Here is a 25956-nt window from a genome sequence, read left to right on the forward strand (position 1 = left end):
AGGCTTATCCTGGTTGTGTTTACCATCATTTCTATAGGAGGGAGGTTTTGCTGTTGACAACATCCAAATGCTCTTCAGAAATTCTGACAATGAGTGTGTTGTGTGTGTGTGTGTGTATGTGTGTGTGCTAGTGAGTGTGTGTGTGTGTGTGTGTGTGTGTGTGTGTGTGTGTGTGTGTGTGTGTGTGCGTATCTAGGCTGACAAATCCTATCTGTTATGACAAGCATAGGTTTCCCATGATGCCTTCCTCCTGGAGGCAATGACTAAAGTGCCTCATTTGGGACAATCCATCCATCAATCCATCCATCCATCCATTTACCCTTCCGTCCTGCCTTCCTTTCCTATCCCAGGCATTTCAACACAGAAGCAGGAATGACATAGTTTCTCTTTCACGGCTGCGCCCATGCATCCATATGCATGAAGCCATTTGCTCTGACTATATTACAGACAGTCAGAATGTTTCACTTGAAAAAAACGCTGGATTCAAATCACTACGGTCTGTGTATGCGTCAGTTATCAAGCCTATCCCAACGCTCTGGTGTGGGATTCTGATCCACGGCTGTAATGCCATTAAGCGTGAACTTTGTACCAATTACTCTGCATTCTGAGTCTCCACTAAGAACTGCTTGTCTTCTCTCTCAGGACATTGCCACCATGCAGCTGTGCGCCAACAAGCTGGACAAGAAAGACTTTTTTGGCAAGTCCGACCCGTTCCTGGTTTTCTACCGGAGTAATGAGGACGGAACGTGAGTCTGAGCACCAGATATGAGCAGATATGAGCAGATATGAGCAGAAATGAGCTGGATATGTGTATATATGTGCAGATATGAGCAGATATGAACAGATATGAGCTGGATGTGGGCAGATATCAGCAGATATGAACAGATATGAGCAGATATGCATATATATGAGCAGATAAGGCACTATGAAAAGACGGAACAGATAGGATGATGACATAAAGGTTGAAACCTGATTTAAATAATCTAAGAATAAATAATTAGAGAACTTTTCACATTGTTGTTAAGAGTTTCAAACATATTTTAAGAAGAAAAATATGCAAAAGGACTTTATTCAGACTTACTTTCTTCTCTTCTAGGCGGGTTTCAGATACACATCATACTTGAGATGGACAGATAATACTTTATTGATCCTTAAAGGGAATCACAGGAAGCTGAAACCTTTAAAAAAAAGTTTTTTTCAAAACAATCTGGCAGTCTAACAATGAGATTCATCCCTGAGATTTTGATGCAAGCCGTGTTGAACAGCCTGCGGACGAATGTATTGAACAATGAATAACACCTTTGTTCTGAGCATTTCTAATTTATATATTCATGTGAGTAATATCAAATGTCTCATCTGGTTTCCTGTACAAATTATTTTTTGTGTGATTTGAGTCATATGACATATCACCCATCGAGGATTAGCTCAACGGTGAAGATGTATTCCACCTTCTACCACTCTGCTTTGGAGAGTTTCTCTTTTGTAGTATTTATAATAAAAATCTGCAATTCCGTCATCTCCGCCAGATAAACTTAAACAGATGTAAAAAAAATACAAAATGATACAACAATCTGCAAAGGAAGCTGGAGATAAGTGATAGGATTACCACAGGCAATATGAACATGCGTTCCCCTTAGTGTATGTGTGTGTGTGTGTGTGTGTGTGTGGTATTTTGCTGGCAGGTTCACCATCTGCCACAAGACCGAGGTGATGAAGAACACTCTGAATCCGGTGTGGCAGCCCTTCACCATCCCCGTCAGAGCGCTGTGCAACGGCGACTATGACAGGTCAGAGAACTCGTTTGAGTCAAGAAATGGACAGTTAATAAAATGTGATGATGAGATATTTAATTTCTATTTAGACAACGATGAATTTGAACTGTACTGACTTCTATCTGTACAAAGGCGTTTTCTCATGTCGTTACTTGACATCTCTGTCAAACATGTATGATTCTGTACGATCTCTCCAATATTTCCTCTCACGGAAGAAGACAGATCAATGCTGGAACCATCACTGCAGAGCGGGAGCCGGTCGCGGAGCTCTGCACCGACACCTTGATGCTCGCCGTTCAACCTAGCATAACCCGCCGTGGTGGGGGGGGGCGAGGACAGACTCAGAACTTCTCAATAAGGGAGAAAAAGTAGTCCTAGTCGAAGTTTATATTTAAATATTTTGGTATCTTAACACACTAAAACATGCCTGGAGGGTCCAGGCAGACTTGTATGACCTGTTGCTGGGGCGGTCAGAATAATGCCAGCAGTCGGTCATGGTGTCCTAGGGACCAGCACTGGTGTTATTGAGACTGACTCAGTGTTCAACAGCACTCTGTTATGTAAGCTTGGACTGTGCCAGCCATTTGCTGCCAGAGAGAGCATACAGAGCCACTTTTACAAAAAACTGGGGAGCAATTATCCTCTACTTCTCCTGCTTTTTGGTCATTATCATAGGGTCTGGCTATTCAAAATGGCCGCTATGACCCGTGTGATGCATTAGCGTGACACGTAATATCAAAGGTTAGAAAGGTTGATTTAGAATGGAATAATAAAAAAACGTCCACACATTAATTCTATTAATTACATAGAATTTCTGGTTCTCATTTTATTGAAAGGATGTGATCTGATTTAGAGAAAATCTTTCGGAATTCAAACATCCTCTCTCTATTTCAGGACCGTGAAGGTAGATGTCTTTGACTGGGATCGAGATGGAAGGTAAAATCATCTGTGGGTACCCACTGACTGTGGCCCCTCGATTCACATTGATGTCTTTCAAATGGCAGAGATAATGGGAAATGTCTCGTGATACTGAGAAATTGACAGAAACAAAGAATCCAGGAAAGACACGTGGTCAGAGACAGACGTGACAATTTTCTTTCTCAGGTTATGAAATCTGCGCTCATGCTCGCCTGTCTTTGTCTGTGTGTTGCAGCCACGACTTCATCGGCGAGTTCACCACCAGCTACAGAGAGCTGTCCCGGGGGCAGAACCAGTTCAACGTCTACGAGGTGAGACGTGACGTGGTTGTGGGTTGTTGTTTCTCACTGCTTGTCTTACTTGTTTTCTTGTAGGATACAAGGTGAGGTGCCAACATCTCAGTCGAATATAATTTTTTTGTGACACATCTTTTCAGGATGTTCCCTACCCCTCCAGATCCCCTTGACCTGAACTATCATTTTTCCTCGTTAGTAGGAGTCGGTTCAAAGTGTTCAACAGTTGAAACCAGAAATTCATCCCAGCTGACAAAAGAAAACCTAATATGTCTTCTTCAAGACTCTATTAATGGTCAGGACGCTGTCCGACACTGAAGTTTACATATTTGTTATGTAATTGTAACCCGGTGGTAACCCCTGTGTGGAAGTAGAAAGAAAACCTGCCATTCTCTCTAATGACCACCAGGGTGCGTCTCCTCCGGTTGTATAGAAGTCTATGCTTCATGTGTTAAAGCTGCATTCTCTCTCCTGACCACCAGGGGGCGACTCCTCTGGTTGTATAGAAGTATATGCTTCATGTGTTACAGCTGCATTCTCTCTCCTGACCACCAGGGGGCGACTCCTCTGGTTGTATAGAAGTCTATGCTGCATGTGTTAAAGCTGCATTCTCTCTCCTGACCACCAGGGGTCGACTCCTCTGGTTGTATAGAAGTCTATGCTGCATGTGTTAAAGCTGCATTCTCTCTCCTGACCACCAGGGGGCGACTCCTCTGGTTATATAGAAGTCTATGCTGCATGTGTTAAAGCTGTATTCTCTCTCCTGACCACCAGGGGGCTCGTCTGGTTATATAGAAGTCTATGCTTCATGTGTTAAAGTTGCATTCTCTCTCCTGACCACCAGGGGGCTCCTCTGGTTGTATAGAAGTCTATATAGTGACTCTACTTCTCTCTTGATGTATTCCCTCAGTAAACATTGTAAACATGAGTTTATGTCTCAGTCTCTAGTTTCAAGTCTTCTTCTATACAGCATGATGTCATCATTTATACTTTATGGTAATTTAGAGTCAAATAGAGCGTGAAGCAGGTTATACATTAGGGCGGGCTTTATGTGATTGACAAGTCGCTGCCACGACCAACGACGTATACGCCGTCACCGCGTCCAAATATTGCAACGTATACTTACCGGTTCTAAAGATCCAAGATGGCAACGTCAAAATCGCATAAACTCGAGGCTTCGAAATGTCAGTTCACAAACAAATTGGTGACGTCACGATAAACACGTCCACTTCTTTTTCACAGTCCATGATTATAACCCTAAACCGGACATTCGTAGCAAAACATTCTTACGATATCATATGAAAGGTGATATAGGAGATTGAAATGCGATGGACCCTGTTGCACTGTAGAACTGTCATCAATGAGGTGAGGCAATTAGGACCAAGAACTGTTCCTGATCCTTAATGTTGAGGTCTGAATATGTGGACATTTTGAATAAAACTGTCCAAACAAAACCATTACTTGACAAGAAGTATAGATTAGTTCTGCTGGGAATAAAAAGCCCATCAATGCCCACAGCTTATTAAAACCGACTCGGATGAAGAACACTTCAAATGTGCTCCCAGCGAACCAATTACTACTTGCAGCATAATGAACGAAGAAAGATGATTGAATTCTCCAACATAAAAAGGAGGAGAGGAATTTAAGTCTGATTTGTAAAAGGAAAGCCGGTTTAATCTCTCCACCTTTCGCTTGTTTTTCCATCTCTCGCCTCTAAACTCTAAATAAACACAGTTAAACACGACATCAGTCGCCTCCATTCGTGGCATCTCGGTATCGGGAGTCCGTTGAATTATTCATCCGAACATTGTTCCGGGGTACGAAGTTCCGCGGAACAATGCTAACTCGCTTTTTCCACCGTCGCCGGCAGGTTTTGAATCACAAGAAGAAAGGCAAGAAGAAGAAATACGTCAATTCTGGAACCGTGAGTACGCCCACAGACGTCCCCACGTCCCATTTCATATTTTACATAGTTCCATAGGTAGCATCACCTCCTCCAACCCGCTGCTGTCTGGCCACCTGGTTGTCTTATTCCTTCTCTGTTTACCACTTGGTATGTGTGTGTGTGTGTGTGTGTTCAGGTTACTCTGCTGTCCTTCAAAGTGGAGTCTGAGTATACCTTCGTGGATTTCATCCGAGGAGGGTGAGTGGAATAATAATAATACTCTCTGGCGGTTCAGGGGCAGAAACATTGTGTTGTTGTTTTTTTACAAGGACATAAATCTGTTGACAGCCTCCGTTGTGGGGACTCGCCGTGCTTATGGGGACAAAGTAAAGGTCTCCACCATATAAATCATTCCATTTGAGGGCGATGACTTGGGTGAGGGTTGGGCTAATAGCGGCTGTGGGAGGTGTAAGTCATCCGTAAATGAATATGAGCCCATGTAATGCCCTCTAAAGGGATCCGTGTTGTTGTGGAGGCTCTTGATTGGGTTTCCCAACAGCCCCTCTGTGAGGACATTTGCATGTGTTAATAACTAATTTATTCAGTTCAATCCCTTTTAATTACCGGTTGCGTTATTTTACCTCATTAGGCCTTGGAGATGGCGGAGGCAATGTTGTTCGTGCCCTGCTCATTAGCCGGCGAACCAGTGAACTGATTACTCTTGCTCTCAATTGCGTTAGCGTTGGCGATGCGGCGTGTGTTGAGTGCGCTGAAGTGTGCGATCTTTGCTGTTTTTTGATGTCCTCTTTGACTCCCAACAGAACACAACTCAACTTCACGGTGGCGATCGACTTCACGGCGTCCAACGGTACGTCCCGGACGCGGTCGCGTTGTGGATGGATGACGTTGTCTTGTATGGTCGGTCATTTTTCCGAGGGCGAAGTCGGGGAGTCACGAACTGAGACGCCAGCACACTTTAGAGGTTTTAGTCGGAGTATTTGGTCCTACTACCTCTAGTTTTGGGGTTTCCAGCTTAATGCTACGCTACTCATCGAGCTGGAGTCGATGCCAGTTGTATTTTTTCCTCTCGAAATACTGACCTCCAACAAGACCGATGTTTACCTAGGGTGACCAGACGTCCTCTTTTCCCCGGACATGTCCTCTTTTTGAGACCTAATAAATGCGTCCGGCAGGGATTCCAAAAACGTCCGGGATTTTGCTTCGTCGGATATTTATGTTTCTCTGGGTCTTTCACAATCTAGTTATTACCCCTTATAAGTTTTGGAAATGGTATCTCCCTTACGTTCCACCTTCTTGCGCGAGCTGTGACTGGATAGAGAACAGTCATTGGTCGACCGATCTCAGTGTTTTAGGCATGTATATCACAAAACAGGCAGAACAAGAGAGATGTTTAATCGCTCAGCCCCCCCCCCCCCCCCCCCGAGAAGAAGTGTCATCTATTTCACAAATCTGGTCACCCTAGTTTAACACGCTGTATGGAGTGTGTCCTCCATATACAACACTTGCTGAATAGAAGTTTAAAGATTCTCTGAAACTAGTGCCGCCATTTTAATTTAATTTAATTTTGTTTGTATAGCTCTTCCAGAGAGCACCTGTTCCCCCCGTGTACCGTAACATGACCTTTCCTCCATTAGCCAACGCGTTTGGTATGTTTTCGGTACACCTGCAGAGCAGTTTGGAAGCCAGGTGAGACGAGGGGGAATAATCACATCATGGCCCCTCCTTCCAGTCCCTCGAGATCTCGAGAAGGGGAACGTTCGGTTGGATTTTGGCGATGTTCGCCAGACGTCGACACGACGGCGTGAACCGAAAGCTCCCCCCCCCCCCCACCCCCCGATAATCACGTTAACGCGACTCTTTGATTCGTGATCGCGTTTCACCGAATCCCAAACTTCTGCAGGCAAAACCTTGAAAACGGCTGATTCAGAAATGCGAACGCTCCTCCATTCTGACTCACTGCATTGTGTCGTGTGTGTGTGTGTGTGTGTTCCTGCCAGGTAACCCCTCCCAGCCCACTTCCCTCCACTACATGAGTCCCTACCAGATGAATGCGTATGCCATGGCCCTGAAAGCGGTCGGAGAGATAATCCAGGACTACGACAGCGACAAGCTCTTTCCCGCCTACGGTTTCGGGGCTAAGCTGCCCCCCGACGACAAAATATCCCACGGCTTCCCGCTGGTAAGACACACACACACACACACACACACACACACACAGGCATGATTTCAGGGCGTGGCTTGGATCAGAGACAGCTGGCCGCAGAAGGTGAGGAGTCGGCTCCTCTGGCTGCCGGCGGGGAACCTCCCGGCATTCCCCCCAAACACTTCCTCCTTGCTTCCTCCCGAGGGATGGAGGGTCGGGGGGAAGAGCCACGACGGGCTCAAGAGTCCCATGTCCCACAATGCATCACAGGAGTGACTCTTTATGAACTCCATCTTAAAACACGTCATGGCTGTAGCGTTATGGATCAGTGGATGCCCCCCCCCCCCTCCTCTCCTTCTTCTTATCTCCGCCCTCCTCATCTCTTCCCTCTTCCCAAAGCGTCATGATCGACGGTAGCCTTTGAAAGTCTCTCTCTATCTGTCTCTCTCCTTCTCTATCCATCTCTCTATCCGTCTCTCTCCTTCTCTATCCATCTCTCTATCCGTCTCTCTCCTTCTCTATCCATCTCTCTATCCGTCTCTCTCCTTCTCTATCCATCTCTCTATCTGTCTCTCTCAATAGAGACAGATATGGGACACGTTTGATTGTCTTTGAGGGAGTGATGATGCTGTGTGATCTCATCAGTGTGTCATGTGTCCTCTGTCCTGTGCTCTGTGTCCTGTGTCCTTTGTCCTGTGTCCTGTGTCCTGTACTCTGTGTCCTGTGTCCTGTGCTCTGTGTCCTGTGTCCTGTGTCCTGTACTCTGTGTCCTGTGCTCTGTGTCCTGTGTCCTGTGCTCTGTGTCCTGTGCTCTGTGTCCTGTGTCCTGTGTCCTGTACTCTGTGTCCTGTGCTCTGTGTCCTGTACTCTGTGTCCTGTGCTCTGTGTCCTGTGTCCTGTGCTCTGTGTCCTGTACTCTGTGTCCTGTGTCCTGTGCTCTATGTCCTGTGTCCTGTGTCCTGTGCTCTGTGTCCTGTACTCTGTGTCCTGTGTCCTGTGCTCTGTGTCCTGTACTCTGTGTCCTGTGTCCTGTGCTCTGTGTCCTGTGTCCTGTACTCTGTGTCCTGTACTCTGTGTCCTGTGTCCTGTGTCCTGTGCTCTGTGTCCTGTGTCCTGTGCTCTGTGTCCTGTGTCCTGTACTCTGTGTCCTGTGTCCTGTGCTCTGTGTCCTGTGTCCTGTGTCCTGTACTCTGTGTCCTGTGTCCTGGACTCTGTGTCCTGTGCTCTGTGTCCTGTGCTCTGTGTCCTGTGTCCTGTACTCTGTGTCCTGTGTCCTGTGTCCCGTGTCATGTGTCCTGTGTCCTTTGCAGAGCGGCGACGCTGAGAACCCGAACTGCGTGGGCATCGACGGCGTTCTGGAGGCGTACTTCCAGAGTCTGAGGACGGTGCAGCTCTACGGACCCACCAACTTCGCTCCTGTGATCAGCAAAGTGGCAAAGTAGGTCTGAGAGAGTGTGAGTGTGAGTGTGTGTATGTGTGTGTGTGGGTGTGGGTGTGAGAGAGTGTGTGTGTGTGAGTGTATACATGAGGGTGTGTGTGTGTGTGTGTATGTGTGTGTGTGTGTGTGTGTGATTGTGGGTGTGAGAGAGAGTGTGTGTGAGTGTATACGTGAGTGTGTGTGTGTGTGTGTGTGTGTGAGTGTATGTATGTGTATGTGTGTGTGTGTGTGTGTGTGTGTGTGAGTGTGTATGTGAGAGTGTGTGTGTATGTGAGATTGTGAGTGTGTGTGTGTGTGTGTAATTATAGCTTTTCACATGAAGGGGATGATTATGATGTTTGTTTCCTGTCATTAACACTGAGGTTGTTTTTTAATATTTGTTTGTATTTATAAACCTTGATCAAAACGTTTTCATCATCGTCATAAGACGCTTTCACACGGCTCGTTGTATTTATGAGCAAGATGAAACCACAGAAGAAGAAGAAAAGTTATTTCAGGGGAAAAGAGTCAATTATAAAATCCCACGTAGAATCCAAAAGCAGAATTAACAAAAATACAACTGACTATGTTCCCAATAATATTTGACATTTAACACAAGGAGCATAGACTTCTATACAACCAGAGGAGTCGCCCCCTGGTGGTCAGTAGAGAGAATGCAGCTTTAACACATGAAGCATAGACTTCTATACAACCAGAGGAGTCGCCCCTGGTGGTCAGGAGAGAGAATGCAGCTTTAACACATGAAGCATAGACTTCTATACAACCAGAGGAGTCGCCCCCTGGTGGTCAGAAGAGAGAATGCAGCTTTAACACATGAAGCATAGACTTCTATACAACCAGAGGAGTCGCCCCTGGTGGTCAGGAGAGAGAATGCAGCTTTAACACATGAAGCATAGACTTCTATACAACCAGAGGAGTCACTCCTGGTGGTCAGGAGAGAGAATGCAGCTTTAACACATGAAGCATAGACTTCTATACAACCAGAGGAGTCGCCCCCTGGTGGTCAGAAGAGAGAATGCAGCTTTAACACATGAAGCATAGACTTCTATACAACCAGAGGAGTCGCCCCCTGGTGGTCAGGAGAGAGAATGCAGCTTTAACACATGAAGCATAGACTTCTATACAACCAGAGGAGACCCCTGGTGGTCAGGAGAGAGAATGCAGCTTTAACACACGAAGCATAGACTTCTATACAACCAGAGGAGTCGCCCCCTGGTGGTGGGCAGTGAGAATGCACATTTTAAGACACTGCCTGGGGGTTAACATGAAGCTCCATGGACCGCAGCCAAAAATGCCAAATTCATCAACACTAATTGAACAGCCTGCCTGGAGCCAGCAGCCAATCAGACGCCCTGATTATATTTAGATTTGGCCACAAAATAAACCATTTGGTCCCGATTGAAATGAGACGATGACTCTCCTCAGCAGGGAGGCACATCGCCAGTTCAGGGATTTAGTGAATTCATGTCTGTCTATGTTTGCGCCTTTGAAACTAAGACCTGCGAGACATGACTAAAGGTCAAAAGGTCACGAGAAGGTCAATCCCATGTTGTTGAAAACCCGGATTAACCTCCATGCTGGACACGTCACTGTAGGGAGTGTTTTTTATTAATCCGCCCTGTGTTTGACACCACTGTGACAACCACTGAAGAAACACACACACACACACACACACACACACACACACATAGACTAACAGATCGATGTGATGCTCCGCCAGGTGGAACAGCTAAGTCTCCATCATGAGACACTGTCTCCTGGCAATAAGCGCACATGCAGCAGGTGAAGGACGCACACACACACACACACACACACCTACGTGTTGAATCACTCAGCGCTCAGGTGCCAAATACGAAGTCGAGCTTGAAGTGATGCCAGATGAGTTTGGAGAATTTGGAGATGTGGAAGAAACGAGAAGCGAGCGAGGTCGTCGCGCTTTCCGGTTTATTTAATTATTTATTTTTCTTATAAGTTGCACACATCTTGTTGCCATGGTGTTTGTAAGGAGATCAAACCCGTTTTTTCATGTTTGATTCAAATATAAATGTACTTAATTCCCAGAGATAGTACATTTATTTTGGGCATATTAATAACAATCATTCACAATCATCACTCCAAAATGGAAAATGGAAAATATATGTTCTGAATTCACATATTCATTTTTTAGACGTGAATTGCGCAATCTTCCTGAGGGGGCGCTTCACGTGGAGGAAACTCAATGCATACTTTAGGGTGCCCTACATGCCAGAAGAAGAACAGTGCAGCGACGTCGGTGTCGTATAGATTTGGTGAAATTAAAAAACTCATTTTGAAGAGAGTGACGTCCGCATTGGACCAGAGAATTCTCCTTTTTATGTCATTTAAAGAAGAATTCAACATCTAGAGAGCAGAGAGGAGAACATGAACACACAAGGGAGGGAGACGGTGACGTGACCTTGGGAAGGTCAAAGGTCAAATCATGTTTGAGACATCAGGTGTTTTTTAGCTTTCCACTGTGGGTCGAATGTCGGCTCTAACCTCGGTCAGTAATTGTGTCGCCGTGCGTGTGTGTGTGTGTGTATGTGTGTGTATGTGTGTGTGTGTGTGTGTTTCCCAGCTGCGCCGCGGAGATTACAGACGGCTCTCAGTACTTTGTCCTCCTGATGATCACAGATGGAGTGATATCAGACATGGCCCAGACCAAAGAGGCTGTGGTCAATGTGAGTAAACAACACACACACACACACACACACACATACATGCAAACACTCATACAAACACACACAGCACATACATCTACACACCAATACATACACACAGGGCACACACACACACCCACACAAACATACACACACACGCATGCACACACCCACACAAACATACGCGCACACACACACAAACGCATACGGCACGCACAAACATACACACACACAGGACACACACACACACAAACATACACACATACGCACACACCCACAAAAATATACGCACACACACACGCACACACCCACACAAATATACGCACACACACACAAGGCACACACACACACACTCGCACATTTATTTTTCTGCATAACTCAGAACAGCAAAGCGTTTAAAGGTGGACTGTGAACACATCGCCACCAGAACCTGGAGAGGTAGTTCCCGTCATGACGGGATTCTGTAGCCAGAGGGAAGTAGAGCTCGTCATCACAGGTTTATTTAGTTAAAATTATTTAAATTATTACCATAAATCTGCTGAACCGTGAGCACGCCGTCCGCGTGACACGGAGTTTGAGTTTCTCTCCATTAGAACATCCAGCGCTAAAAGCCTGTGCGTGTGGTTGGATGAACACTGCCGTTGAATTACCCACACTCAAATACCCAGAATGCACCTGTGAAAACCAGAATTTAGAGCGCATGGTCCCAGTAGAACAGGTGAAACGCCGCCACGTGTTCCTTTAACGCCCGCGGCTCCGTGACACGGTGCCCCTCTTCAACGCTCTTCTGTGAACTCAAAGCTGATTGGCTCCCATCAGCTGGACTGAACGGCCTTCGTCTTTTGTCTCCCGTGCAGGCGGCAGGACTCCCCCTGTCCATCATCATCGTGGGCGTCGGACCCGCTGAGTTTGACGGTGAGTGTTCCCGCTGTAGTTACGGGTAACGGGAAGCGTCGCGTCAACGTGAGCTAATGTGAGCTAACGAAAAGTCGCTTCATCTCCCGATCCGATGGTTCATTCCCAGTGGAATCGTCTCTTGTGGTCCACGTTAAGGGCGCCGGCTTCACACCTGGTTAGCATGCTAATACCCATTGTCATCCTAACCGTCATGGGAGCTAGCGTAAGCTAACGAAAAGTCGCTTCATCTCCCGGTGCGATGGTTTATTCCCAGTAGAGTCGCCTCTTGTGGTCCACGTTAAGGGCGCCGGCTTCATAAACAAACACTGTGACAGCAGTGGCTTGAAGTGGCTTCATTTTAATATAAAAAGGTGTGGCAAGTTGGAAATATTCAATATAAATGATAGCTGGATTATTTTATTCATTCAGGTCTGATTATTGACTTTTTTGTCAGAAAATTCCTAAGCACCTTTTTATTATTTTTGCACAATGTGTGGGAACTACATGGAAAACTCCTTTACTATGGCACTCCTTTTTTTGTTTATTAGAATGAATATTTTATGATTACTCCAATGCATATTAACATTTATGGAAAGAGATTTGAGGAATTAGTACAGCTACTTTCAGACTGCAGGCCAATCCAATTGGTTCCCAAAATACGACCTTAAAGACTGTTTTTTGCAACTGATAAGATCGGATTTGTGAGTGAAGTGTCTTAAAACCTGCATTCTCTCTCCTGACCACCAGGGGGCGACTCCTCTGGTTGTATAGAAGTCTATATAAATGACTCCACTTCTCTCTTCATTAATTCCTCAGTAAACATTGTAAACTTGAGTTTATGGTCTCATTCAAACCAGGGTTCTTTAAAGAACCATTTCCTTAAAGAGTTCTTCAAAGAACCTATAAAGGTGCCTCAAATAACATTTCCAAAATGGTTCTTCAGTAGGTTATGGTTCTTCTTTTAAAGAACCATTTAATGACCACTATTGTTCTGTGTGACAGTATCCAGGGCGGCATTGGTTCTGCTCACAACTTCCACCTTTTTAAAATGTCATTTGATCGGCCAGAGCGTCTGGACTGAGAAAAAAACCCAATTGGAGCCGAGTTTTAAAGACTTAAATTGCCTTTAATTTGGTGTTTTTTTGCTTTCCTATCCAGAGTTTCTAACCTCTTCCTCGTGATGCCAAAAATACTTTTGAGCAGGCGGCGTCAACAAGGCCTCGGGCTGCGAACAATTCAGAACTAGTTTCCACTTGTTCCACTGCGCTGTGCTTGGTAATTGTTATGCAGCTCAAAATAAAGATCCCACTGTGTCCAACCCTGAATCACAAAAATTACGTTCTCCCAGACCTAAAATGCAATTTGCAGTTACGTTTGACTGAAACGTATTTCTCTCCGAATTACGTTTGACTGAAACGTATTTCTCTCCAGATTACGTTTGTATTTGACGTATTATAATTACAAATAAGTCTCTGATCAACGTATCTTTGCCGTTTGTTATCTCACTTTTCTACAATGCTGTTATGAATTGTAAAAAGCGTCTTCTAGTCTTATTTATTATAATGTTATATATGTTGTTTCGCCTGCGTATTATGACAGCAATAAGCGTTGTAACGGATCATATGAATTGGCGTGAAGACTTACTGCTGGTGACTCTCCTTTATTTTCTTTCTTTAGGTGACAATACATTAATTAAAACTCGTACACTATCACCACCTCATCACCACCTTAACAGAGTTAGTCCCATACGGGTCAAATCAACTTTTAAACTTGTTATAAAATGCGCATCTGTCCGTAATCTATACCATAAAGTTCGCATTTTAACCTAAAAAAAAGTGTGCTTCCTTTTAACCTTTCAAAATAAAAGTCCGATTTATCTGTTAAGCGGAAGTAGTATAAAACGTCTATATTTATTCAAACAATACAATATAAAAGGCATACATCAAAATCAATAAGGAAAATGCTAAACAGTCAAACAACTCAAATCAATAAACCCTTCATGGCGTTATTTACAGGGGAAATAATTTGGGAATTGTTAATAAAACATAATTTACCCTTCAACTTCCACTGATATGCATGCAAACTAATACATCGCTTCACACACACACACACACACACTGACAGAAACACATAGACACTCATATACGTACACACATACACAGGCAGAGACACACACATACTCACACACACAGACACACACTCTCATATGCACACACTCTTACACACGCGCACACACACTCTTACACATGCACACACACACAGACAGACACACACTCACACACACACACACAGAATGACAGACACACACGCACACACACACAGACACACACTCAGACACACATTCAGACACTCACATACATACACACACAGGCAGAGACACACACACACACACACACACACACACATATACACATGCACACACATGCATACTCTGCAGACTGACCCTTGACCTCCCAATTGTCTCTCAGATATAACCCTACTGCTTTATATTTAATATATTATATTTACATAAATATAATACTTTGAGGTCGTGGGGGGAATCCTCCAAAACCTTCACAAGAGAAAATTGTCACCGTGCCAATAACCCTTATAAGATCCTTAAAACCAGTCTTTAAGTACATATTTCATACTTTCAATCAACTTAAAGATCTGGATTCTTTTCAGATTCAAAGAGGGGCCTCTGAATATGAATACCCTAACGTTTTGGACCGATAGCTCTGAGCTAAGGGCCCCAAAAACAGGTCCAAAGGGTCAAATTGGGTAAACATGTCAGAGATTAGCTTTCTTGTCCAGGTTGTAGCCACTCCCAAATGGGGTAGAATACAATTGAAATTGTTCATATAGTACAAACATTTGAGGAGTTGTTAACCTTTGAAGGAAGGAATTTGTTTTTTTCCGGGTTTTTAAACCCTTCCCAAGCAGGGATGCTAAGTGCTATATGTTGCCAGCCTACATGGTTGGACCCCATTTGGGAGGGGCTACAACCTGCAAAAGAAAGCTAAGCTCTGACATGTTTAGAAGAGAGAAAAGCTAAAATCAACCCAAGCTCATAACAGGGTCTCAGATTTGTTAAACCACACACCCTGTTCAAGTCCTGGATTTCAGACAGCCAATTAACTCTTGTGGGTGTTTCGGAGGAAATTTCACCCCATCACCTCATTGTAGGCCCTGTCCTGAGTGTCTGTGTTCAATTTGGGATTTCCAGGACAAATATTTAGGAGATTATGGCCATTTTTGCACTCGTCAAAAAATATGCAAATTTAAGAGAATAAGGCCCAATTTGACCCTTTGGACCTGTTTTTGGGGCCCTTAGCTCAGAGCTATCGGTCCAAAACGTTAGGGTATTCATATTCAGAGGCCCCTCTTTGAATCTGAAAAGAATCCAGATCTTTAAGTTGATTGAAAGTATGGAAAATTAACTAAAAGACTGGTTTGAAGGATCGTACAAGGGTTATTGGCACGGTGACAATTTTCTCTTGTGAAAGTTTTGGAGGGGATTCCCCTCATGACCTCAAAGTATTATATTTAGGTAAATATAATATATTAAATATAAAGCAGTAGGGTTATATCTGAGAGACAATTGGGAGGTCAAGGGTCAGTCTGCAGAGTATGTGTGTGTGTGCATGTGTATATTTGTGTGTGTGTGCGTGTGTGTGATTCTGCCTGTGTTTGTATGTATGTGAGTGTCTGTATGTGTGTGTCTGTGTGTGAGAGTGTGTGTCTGTGTCTGTCATTCTGTGTGTGTGTGTGTGTGTGTGTGTGTGTCTGTGTGTGTGTGTGTCTGTCATTCTGTGTGTGCGTGTGAGTGTGTGTCTGTCTGTGTGTGTGTGTGTGTGTAAGAGTGTGTGTGTCTGTGTGAGTATGTGTGTGTCTCTGCCTGTGTGTGTGTGTACGTATGTGAGTGTCTATGTGTTTCTGTCAGTGTGTGTGTGTGTGTGTGTGAAACGATGTATTAGTTTGCATGCATATCAGTGGAAGTTGAAGGGTAAATCATGTTTTATTAACAATTCCCAAATTATTTCCCAGATTTTTCCGGGTACCTGCTCTTTTTATTTGATGAGAAGTAAACACGCCTGTAAATAACGCCATGAAGGGTTTATTGTTTTGAGTTGTTTGACTGTTTGGCATTTTCCTTATTGATTTTGATGTATGTATGCCTTTTATATTGTATTGTTTGAATAAATATAGACGTTTTATACAACTTCCGCTTAACAGACAAATCAGACTTTTATTTTGAAAGGTTAAAAGGAAGCGCACTTTTTTTTTAGGTTAAAATGCGAACTTTATGGTATAGATTACGGACAGATGTGTATTTTATAGGGCTGTGAAACGATTAAAAATTATAATCGGGTTAATCACAGGTTTTTGTGGGTTAATCATGATTAATCACATATTACCGATATTCTCGGTATATTTTGTGAGAACATATAGATTTATGACAAAAGACGGATATATGCATTTATACATTCTTCTATACAATGGTGCTGCAACTCAGCAGTTATTTAGCAGTTTTCTTCCATATGGAACATTAATACATCTTCATCCTAAACAGAATGTTTAACCCTCCTGTTACCTTTCAGGTCAATTTGACCCCATTCAATGTTTAATGTCGGTGTTCTTTGGGGTCAATTTGACCCCAGGCTGTTTTTCACTGTGTCAAACATATAAGAAATATCAACTTTTTTATTTATTTAAAGGGCTATTTAGGTAGTCAACAAAAAAACATAAAGTATCTCACACTTAAACTTGGGAAGCAATATTAATTCTAATAATTTTCTGGAGGTTTTAATTGCTGGGGTCAAATTGACCCCGAGGGTAAAATATGTTAGTAAATGTAAAGGTAACAGGAGGGTTAAACAGAACATTTTTCTCTTGTTTGTCAACCATTAACTCCACCATGATACAATCTAAAGGCCTCTAGTCTTCCTCTAGCAGCTGCTGAGGCAAACTGACTGTGTGGGTTTTCTTCATGAACTGGGCCGTGATGAAAGGGACGGCGGGGACACCGCTGCAAAGCTGAAACCTCACCGGCCCGGACACGGACAGGTGGACAGATTGACAAGTGACTTTTTTTTGCTCGGTCCCGATGCGCGCGCACGGAGCTCTGTGGCGCGCCAGACAGAGATCGATAAGTGTTAACGCAACGCGAAGAGACAGAAATGACATGCTGCTGTGGAGATACGATCAACAACAGACGTTAAGTTTAATAAAAGAACAAAGACGTGCTCTAGAGAACATGTCAGGGGGCGGGCCAATCTTTTTAATGTCATGCGATCTACCGACACTACGCCGCGATCGACTGGCAGGTCGCGATCGACGTGTTGAGACCCTGATCTACAGGAAGTAAAAGTCGTAATAAGGTTTCCGGAGGTGAACCTGCGGAAGGATCATTACCGATGAACAGACCGTCTGCATGAGAGCGGACAGAGTTCAGATTGAAGTGGTGGATTGGAAGCTCATTTTGCAAGTGACTTTTTTTTCGTCCCGACGACCAACAACAGATGGATTGGAAGTTCATTCTGCGCATGCGTTAAATGCGTTAAAAAAAAAAAACTAGTTAAACCTGTAATTGAATTAACTGATTTAACGCGTTATTTTTCACAGCACTAGTATTTTATAACAAGTTTAATAGTTGATTTGACCCGTATTGGGACTAACTCTGTTAAGGTGGTGATAGTGTACGAGTTTTAATTAATGTATTGTCACCTAAAGAAAGAAAATAAAGGAGAGTCACCAGCAGTAAGTCTTAACGCCAATTCATATGATCCGTTACAACGCTTATTGCTGTCATAATACGCAGGCGAAACAACATATAACATAATAATAAATAAGACTAGAGGACGCTTTTTACAATTCATAACAGCATTGTAGAAAAGAGAGATAACAAACGGCAAAGATACGTTGATCAGAGACGTATTTGAAATTATAATACGTCAAATACAAACGTAATCTGGAGAGAAATACGTTTCAGTCAAACGTAACTGCAAATTGCATTTTAGGTCTGGGAGAACGTAATTTTTGTAATACAGAGTTGCTATGTCCTCATCATCATTAATCAGTATTTGAATATTTCTCGAGAAGCTCTAGAAGTTTTATAGATTCCTCTGGACCTTCCAGACTCTATAAACTGGCCTGTGCGCTCACTTTATTTCTTCATTCAATAGCTCCTGAAATAACTCCACACTCCATTGTTCATTTGAGATTATAACGATGTCTATATATTTTTTAAATCCCTCCTCTGCTGAGCCAGTGTAAAACAAAAAAAACATTTTTATTCCATAAACATGATTCCTACGGTCATGGAAAACCTGGAAAAGTCATGGAAATGTTGTTATTTTAAACCCTGGAAAAGTCCTGGAAAAAAATATTAAATCCCAAAAGTTTTGGGGAAATCATTGAAATATTGTTATATTCATATGTTCATTTACACAGTTTGATTGAAAGAATAAACATTTGAATTAATATGTATTCTTTTAATCAAACTATTGTCTCTCATTCATTTGCCATTTAAGGTTTATACTCGTTTACACACCCAGATTTCACAACATGTTTGGTCTTGGAAATGTGGTTTAAAGTCCTTGTGCCTCATTGTGGCTCTTCGGGTATGACTTGTTTCAGGGATAGGTCTTGAAAGCAAGGACAAACTGGTGTGCGTGTCTCCAACTCATTGCGGGCCTAATTGCCTCTATTTATTATTGTTTGCTTTGTCTTCAGTCGTCGTCCTCTATTTCTGAAGGTCGGTGCATTTAATCTCCCGGTATGTCACTTGGGCACCAACAAGGATTATTTTCTTTTCTATCCAAGATTCATTCTTGTCAGAATTTTTTGAAAAACGAGATTTAAAATGAGTCCATCTTCATTTAAAAGTAAGCGGATCAGTGAATCCGAGTTTGAATGGAAAATTAAATAGAGTTTAATCAAGATGGAGTCTGTTTGTCTTAACCCAGAAAATAAAAAAATAAAACAACGTATAACTAGGGAGTGATTTATTCTCTATTGTACATTCATTGATTTATGAAAATAAAATCAGGTCTAGGAGGTGTTATGTTATGTATATCTAACACATTTTTCCCGATATGCCCAACATTTTTTTGTTTTGCTCGAGTGTTTTTGCTGATGAAATGCCGAACCTTTCTCCTCTGGACGTACCTGTTCTCACTCCCCGTTTCTGTATCAGAAAATGACATAATGGAAAAGCAACAGAACATCCTGTACCCGCTCTAAACTCTCCCTCCGTGGTTCCAGCATTGAGTCATGTTCTCTCTCTCTCTCTTTCAGCCATGGAGGAGCTGGATGGAGACGAAGTGAGGGTGTCCTCCAGGGGGCGCCTCGCCGAGAGAGACATCGTACAGGTACTCGCCGTTATACCGCTTAACGTCGCCGCGATTACACTGGAGGGGGGTGTCTTGCTCAAGGGCACAACTCAAAAGAGCGTTGTGTTGTCCAAAAGTCTCGTTGCATTGGAGGAAAATGAACTTCGGGTTTTTTTCCTCAGAAACATTCAGCTACGATAAATATTTCTTTGAAGAAAGACATTTTTAGTGCTTTGCCAATCAAAATGCCGGCTCGCCTGGCTTTCGAAGAGAATTGGAAGATGACGCTGGTTCCATTTAAATAACTCTCAAAACACACCTGTGATTAATTTAGAGAGCAAACACAACGCCTTGGCCCCTCGCGTCTTCATTTACGGTCGGTTTAGTCGCCGTGTAACCAGCGAGAGGTTTAAATGCTCCGGGTGTTGCAGAGCGTTACAATAGGGCCTTTTGCTCCGGAAAAATAACAATCAATGTGTTTTTGTCAGCATTTTAATAACCAATAATGTAATCGCAGAACATAAAGATCAGGCGGAAAACTGTTCCTTGTGGCAGCAGTGCCTTGTGGGTAATTGGTCGCCTCTGAGGGCTCATACCTGACGTCCTTAACCTGATGTAAAGTCACTTCTAACCCAATTGAGAGAAATCAGATTCAGCATAGTTTCATGTATTTATTGAGTAAAGAAAACTATTAATACCAAGCTTTTCAAAGTTCTATACAAAAAACTGTTTTGTATCTTACTAATAAAATCCAGTCGGACCGCTCTGCTGTGAAGTGGCCATCCTCACCAGGACATCCCCGAGGGTCCCGTATCCTCAGACCACACTCCTCTCAGCCAAGCCTCTAACCGACCGTATTATATTTAACATTTTACTTATCGGTGACGACAACTGGTGAGACTTTTCCTTCCTGAGTAGCTACCAAGAAAGAGCAGAATAAATAGTTTAGCAGTGAGTTTTCTAAAGAGCGAGCAGTGACCCCATCAGAGATCCTTCAGAAACAGATCTGGCAACCGTGAATCTGACATTTTAGAAAGCCTGAAGCCTAAAGCAAGAACACAAACAGGAAGCTGGATATACAGTATGGATTCAGTCAACGTATCGTTATTTCGTTAGCTTAGACGACTAGCTAGCTAGCGTTAGCTTCCACCGGTCCAGGAGCTGTGTACTGTACTCTGAACGCACCCTTTGAATAGTTGTGTAGTCCCGTAGAAGCTGCAATGAAAAACCAGCTCTCACAATGATGACAGGGTTGTGTCCAGGTGTTGAGCTGTGAGTGTTTAAGACTACAAACATGTAGTTTTGGCAAAGTGGCAATTTACTGCAAACTTAAAGTACCTGTAATCATCAATATATTCCTAAATAATTGTAAAAAAAGTAGATTAAAGGATTTCTTTTGTTGTTTTTTTGCGACTCCAGTTTAAGTGAACATCGACGTTACAGTGTTCTCCTGTTGTAATGAATTAAAGTCCCGGTTGCTCCGAACCTTTTCTAAACTTGAGCTCCACTTTTGGTTGTTGAAAAAAAGTTTCCAACAACTAACTAAAAGAGAATTTTTAAAGAAACACGGCAAGAGAAAAAAAAAGAACGGAATATATTCTGCTTCCCTCCATCGCTGTCGGCCATTATTAAGAAAAAAATGAATGTATGAATATTTCCTAAAGACACGATGTCACTCAAAAGACACGTTGAGTTAGTGTTAAGATTGGTGGGATCATAATGTAAAATATGTATTAGAATGATTATAGCTCATTTACATGTAAGTAGCTCTGTATATTACACACATTTGAATCTAACAATATGGTAATACTCATAATATTCAACGGTGTAGTATCAATATTGAGTGTATTGCATAAAGTTTATTACTATTCAAATATGCAGGATCCATATTTACATGAATAGAGGACTGAGTGATTTATGTTTATGCTTTTATGTATTTTTAATGTATGTTTAGTGGCAAATCGACATCTTTCACGACATTAACCATCACGGAAAATCTATAATATAAAAATATGAACGCCTTGTTCAATGCAGGCAGCCCTGGAGTTAATGATGAAATATAAAAATATCAATGTGAATACATTTGAAAACAAATGTTGTTTTCCACCTATTTGGACGTTGAATATAACTCTTTACAAACGGCCGTGTGAGTGGGCAACAACACATCGCCGTCAGATGAAAGAGGAAATATGTATGAGAACATGATGGGGGGGGGGGGGGTCAACAGATGGATGAAGCCGGAGATTTTCATGTATTCTCTGTCCAAACACCAACATTATGAGACCAAAGATACGTCATCAACCTTCGTGCACATCGACCACAGCTGTAGACCAATGATATCAAACCATTGCCCCCCCCCCCCCTTACCTTTGCAGTTCGTGCCGTTCCGGGACTACGTGGACCGCTCCGGGAACCAGGTGCTCAGCATGGCCCGGCTGGCCAAGGACGTCCTGGCCGAGATCCCCGAGCAGCTGCTGTCCTTCATGAAGAGCCGCGGGGTCGAGCCCCGACCGGCCCTCTCCTCCTCCTCGACGCTGCCGGAGCTGCACCGGCACATCTGACCCCCCCCCACACACACACACACACACACACACACACGTCACCGTCCTCGTCCACCCACCTTAAAGCCATTTATCACTTTAAAACAGGAGGATCGACCACTTCCTGTCTGGTACATCACAGCGGACGCTCATCCCGGACTGATCTTCACATATATATACATATATACATATATATATATATATATATATATGTATATATGAGAGACAAGGCTTGTGTCCTCAGAGTGTTACTTGGCAGCTTCCCAGGAAGGAAGTGCAAGACAGTAAATGAAATGGAAGCCGGTCCCCGAATGACAGCAGAGCTCCTCTGATGGGCGAGAAATACACGGCAGCTTGTTTCAGGAAATTCAGGAGGGTGATGGTGGGTGGGTGGGTGGGGGGGGGGCTATTTTTGGAAACAATTATTTGACTGTAATCTCTTCAGGGTGCAATGACGCCGTGAGGACAGGTGTTTGGCTTCCTTTTGCTTGTCTTTTCTTTTCTAACCATCGGCGTCACAGAGCCGAGCCAAATGGTTCGGTCCAAAGGGTTCTCAAGGTGAGGGGTCAGGGGAGGAGGGACACGGGTAAAGAGACGGGTGGATGTCGGGGTTCTAAATGCAAAAGGTACGGCCCGGTCACTCGCTCCTCACAGTCAACAGTTTGATCCCCAGTGGCTCGTGGACGCCACCGAGGCCATCGAGACCATCGAGGCCATTGAGGCCACCGAGGCCATCGAGGCCAACAAGCCTATTGAGGCCATTGAGGCCATTGATGCCCTTGATGCCCTTGAGACCCTTGAGTCCATTGAGGCCATCAAGGTCATTGATGCCCTTTATGCACTAGAGGCCTTCGAGGCCCTTCGAGCGACCTGATTGGCCCAATTTGCATCCAACGACACGAGTCCGTCGCCCCCTTAATAATCTAAAGACGAGGCGTGACCCCCGTCCCTTTAGGGTCCGCGTTACTTGCGCCACCAACGTCCACAAAGCTATCTGCAGAGAACGCGCCTGAGAATCTTCACGTTTTCTTTCATAGAAGCTGCCGATGTCTACGAGACATACTTTCAGATTGTTTATTTGACGTACTTTTATAGGTGTCAGTAAACGCATCGTCTTGGTTCCGTTCAGCCGGATGGTTCGGTGACGAGAGGAGAGACTTTCAGATGTGAGACGCCACACGGAGGCGTTGTGGGGTGTCGCGTCGGGGTTCCGGTCACATGCTCATTATCACCAGCCACACACACACACACACACACCTGGGTCTGCCAAGCCACGCCCACCCACCCTCCCTTTTTGCTCAGCATGGCTCGAGGCCGGTTGCAGATTCCCCCCCTCCCCCTGCTGTTCGAGAAATGCCAGTCCTGCCCCGCAGGGAGGAGGAGGAGGATAGAAGGAAGCAAAGGAGGAAGGAAGGAAGGAGATGGGAGTATAGGGAAGGGAAGAACAGAAAGTAAAAATAATTGGGCGTGAGGACGAGAAGAGAGAAGAGAGGAGGAAGGAAAGAGGAGAGGATGGGAGGCGGTCGGGTTGGGAAGAGAGAGGAAGACGAACGGCTCGGCCTCAACTTTGAGTTTTTGGGAAAGAAACGCCAAAAGAAGAATAAATGCACATTCTCCGAAAAGCAATATAGCCCCCCCCCCCCCACACCCCCACGTGATGTTCCCCCTATGCATGCCCCTCCCCCCTCCACCTCCCCTGCCATCCATGACTTGACATTTTATTCCCAGGCAGACCGCGGCTGTGTGCAAAATGGAGAGGCTGCCACCTGGCGGCCACAGTGTGTATAGCAGGGCACCTTTTTATTATGCATGACTACTGTACATTCCTCTATACTAAGTCAGCACAGCTCGGACACATGGACCTTTTGATGATGATGAAGATGACGACGGCAGTGGTGGCTAAGAGGGGTATTTATGCAGTTTCAACGTGTTGTGGAAGTGTATTTGTTTCTTTTTTGTTCTAAACTTGGACAAAGTTTAATCGTGACGTTGTTGCATGTCGAGGAAAATATAATATAATATTATATAGCCTTCCGGTGTTCAAGTCGTTGTTGTCATTGCAACTTGATTGTTAAAAAAAAAAAAGAGAAAGAACGAGAGGCTATATCTCGAAATAATATGCACTGTATATTTTTCATTTGTAGATTTCAAAACAACAGATTTTTTCTTTTTGTGCGTTTGTAGCACGTTGAATGTTGTCGATGATGTTATTGAACCAAACAATACGTTTTCATACCAGCCTCGCGTTAACAATAACCGAGTACCAACCGTAACTACCGTGAGTAACCCGCCCGGAGACAACTATTTTTACATAACGTCACGTATTAAACTCGACAAATGTAACTCCAATAAATGAAATAAAAAGCGCCCGTTAGCCGTACGTTATATATCGAGGGCAGAATATGGAGAATTCTGTAGAAACTCGGCATATTCAAAAAGCGGAACAGGAATTTCCCGATGGAGAAAGATGTATTTTTGATATTTTGCTTTTCCCGGAGTCACAAAGAAACACAGAAGGTCTCTGTAAGACACGGATGGTATCAGAAAGTATTCCAACGGCGTTTGAAAGCCCGTCGTGTGATTTTCTTTTCGGGTTTTTTTGTACAACAAGAGCATTTTTGTCCGTCTCTTATCGTCATGAATGTATATTCAGCCCCTCAGTGGTTCTTTTCATTGTTCCTTTCGTTTGCTTACATTAGAGCACAGGTGTCAAACACAAGGCCCGCGGGCCAAATTCGGCCCGCTGCATTGTTTTATGTGGCCCCTGACGGCTTGAAAGACACGTGATCACCTTTTCTTAAAGAAATTGAAGAAATATTTCCCGTGCTTTTATTTTGAAGGTTTCAAATTAAATGGATTTATGTTATAATATTAGAGACATTTTCTTATGTACAATATGTCTACACTCAAATAAACAATAATCAAATGCAAAGAGAGTTATTTAACAATATGTTCGAGGAGTTTATAAAGTGTTTCCGGCCCTTTAAGAGGGCGGCCATGATGCTGATGTGGCCCACGGTGAACATGAGTTTGACACACCTGCAGTAGAGCTACAGAACGCCTTTTACATTGTCTCTAATAATAAATGTGTCTTGTATTGTTGACGTTTCTTTAGGGATATCCATGTTTCAATATCAATGTTTGAGCCAGAAACCCCGTAATAAGTTGTGTTTTGATGAGTAATCGTGTCTCAAGTTGATGAACAGCGTTGTAGTAAAAAAAAGAAACGTGGAACGATATGATTTGTTGAACGCTGATGTGTTTTGTTTTCCGCGGACACGTAATTTGTTCCCGGGAGCGACGGCTTCTGGACCTCTCCACGGGACGGGGAGCCACGGGTTGAGTCACCGGACGGATTAAAGCACTCGACTGGTTTACGGTTCCGTCCCGGCTACCGGCCTGAACCGAGTCACAGGCCCAATTCCCCAACTCTCGGACTGTGAGGCTCCTTTTATGAACGCTTCAAGGCCTCCATGGCTGCAGTTACACCGCCCGAGGGAATTACCCAAGATTCATAGCAATGTGACGCTAAAACACGGGGGGACCAGCAGAAGCGTGGAGGAAGGGAAGTTCAGCCTGGAATATATATAAATATATATATATATATATATATATATATATTCATATATATATATATTCATATATATATATATATAAATATATATATATATGAATATCACATTTACACAGAAACCTTTACACACAGAAAAATATAGTTCTTCAATGGTTCTTTTAAAAGGCGTTGTGGTTAAATGAAGAACCATCACCTGCTGGAGAACCATTTTGGAAATGGTTCTTTAAAGAACCCTGGTTTGAAAGGTTCTCTGTGGAACCAGAAATGGTTCTTCAATGGCATCAATGTGAAGAACCATTTTCGGTTCCAGATGGCACCTTCATGTTTCTGTGTGTAGGTGAAGAGATGGAACATAAAAAACACATCAAGCCAGAGGAATGTTGGAATTATTTATATATATACTATATATTTGTTATATATACATTTATTTATATGTATATATATGTATATAAATATATATATGCCATCTAGGGGGTCCGTGAGA

At 43.5% G+C, this 25956-nt stretch overlaps 1 protein-coding gene and 1 long non-coding RNA gene across 3 annotated transcripts in view; one reads left to right on the forward strand and one right to left on the reverse strand.

Moving 5' to 3' along the window:
• Nucleotides 1-21922, forward strand: part of LOC130199818 (copine-9-like) — a 76040-nt gene extending 54118 nt beyond the window's left edge. For both annotated transcript variants that reach the window (XM_056423616.1, XM_056423615.1), the window contains exons 8-20: nt 643-746; nt 1683-1787; nt 2667-2708; nt 2926-3001; nt 4854-4907; nt 5065-5126; nt 5690-5736; nt 6887-7068; nt 8343-8470; nt 11067-11169; nt 12006-12063; nt 19324-19397; nt 21734-21922. In XM_056423616.1, coding sequence (XP_056279591.1) covers nt 643-746; nt 1683-1787; nt 2667-2708; nt 2926-3001; nt 4854-4907; nt 5065-5126; nt 5690-5736; nt 6887-7068; nt 8343-8470; nt 11067-11169; nt 12006-12063; nt 19324-19397; nt 21734-21919 — 1221 coding nt within the window. In that variant the 3' untranslated portion in view covers nt 21920-21922. The remainder of the gene's footprint in view (nt 1-642; nt 747-1682; nt 1788-2666; nt 2709-2925; nt 3002-4853; nt 4908-5064; nt 5127-5689; nt 5737-6886; nt 7069-8342; nt 8471-11066; nt 11170-12005; nt 12064-19323; nt 19398-21733) is intronic.
• On the reverse strand, nt 20017-21810 carry LOC130199824 (uncharacterized). The gene is made up of 2 exons (XR_008832893.1): nt 21726-21810; nt 20017-20276 (listed from the first exon to the last, which is right to left on the reverse strand). It is a non-coding gene; the product is annotated as an uncharacterized LOC130199824 (long non-coding RNA).
• Nucleotides 21923-25956: the final 4034 nt, after the last annotated feature.

Source organism: Pseudoliparis swirei, chromosome 9 (genome assembly GCF_029220125.1).
Source record: "Pseudoliparis swirei isolate HS2019 ecotype Mariana Trench chromosome 9, NWPU_hadal_v1, whole genome shotgun sequence".
NCBI classification, from domain to species: Eukaryota; Metazoa; Chordata; class Actinopteri; order Perciformes; family Liparidae; genus Pseudoliparis; species Pseudoliparis swirei.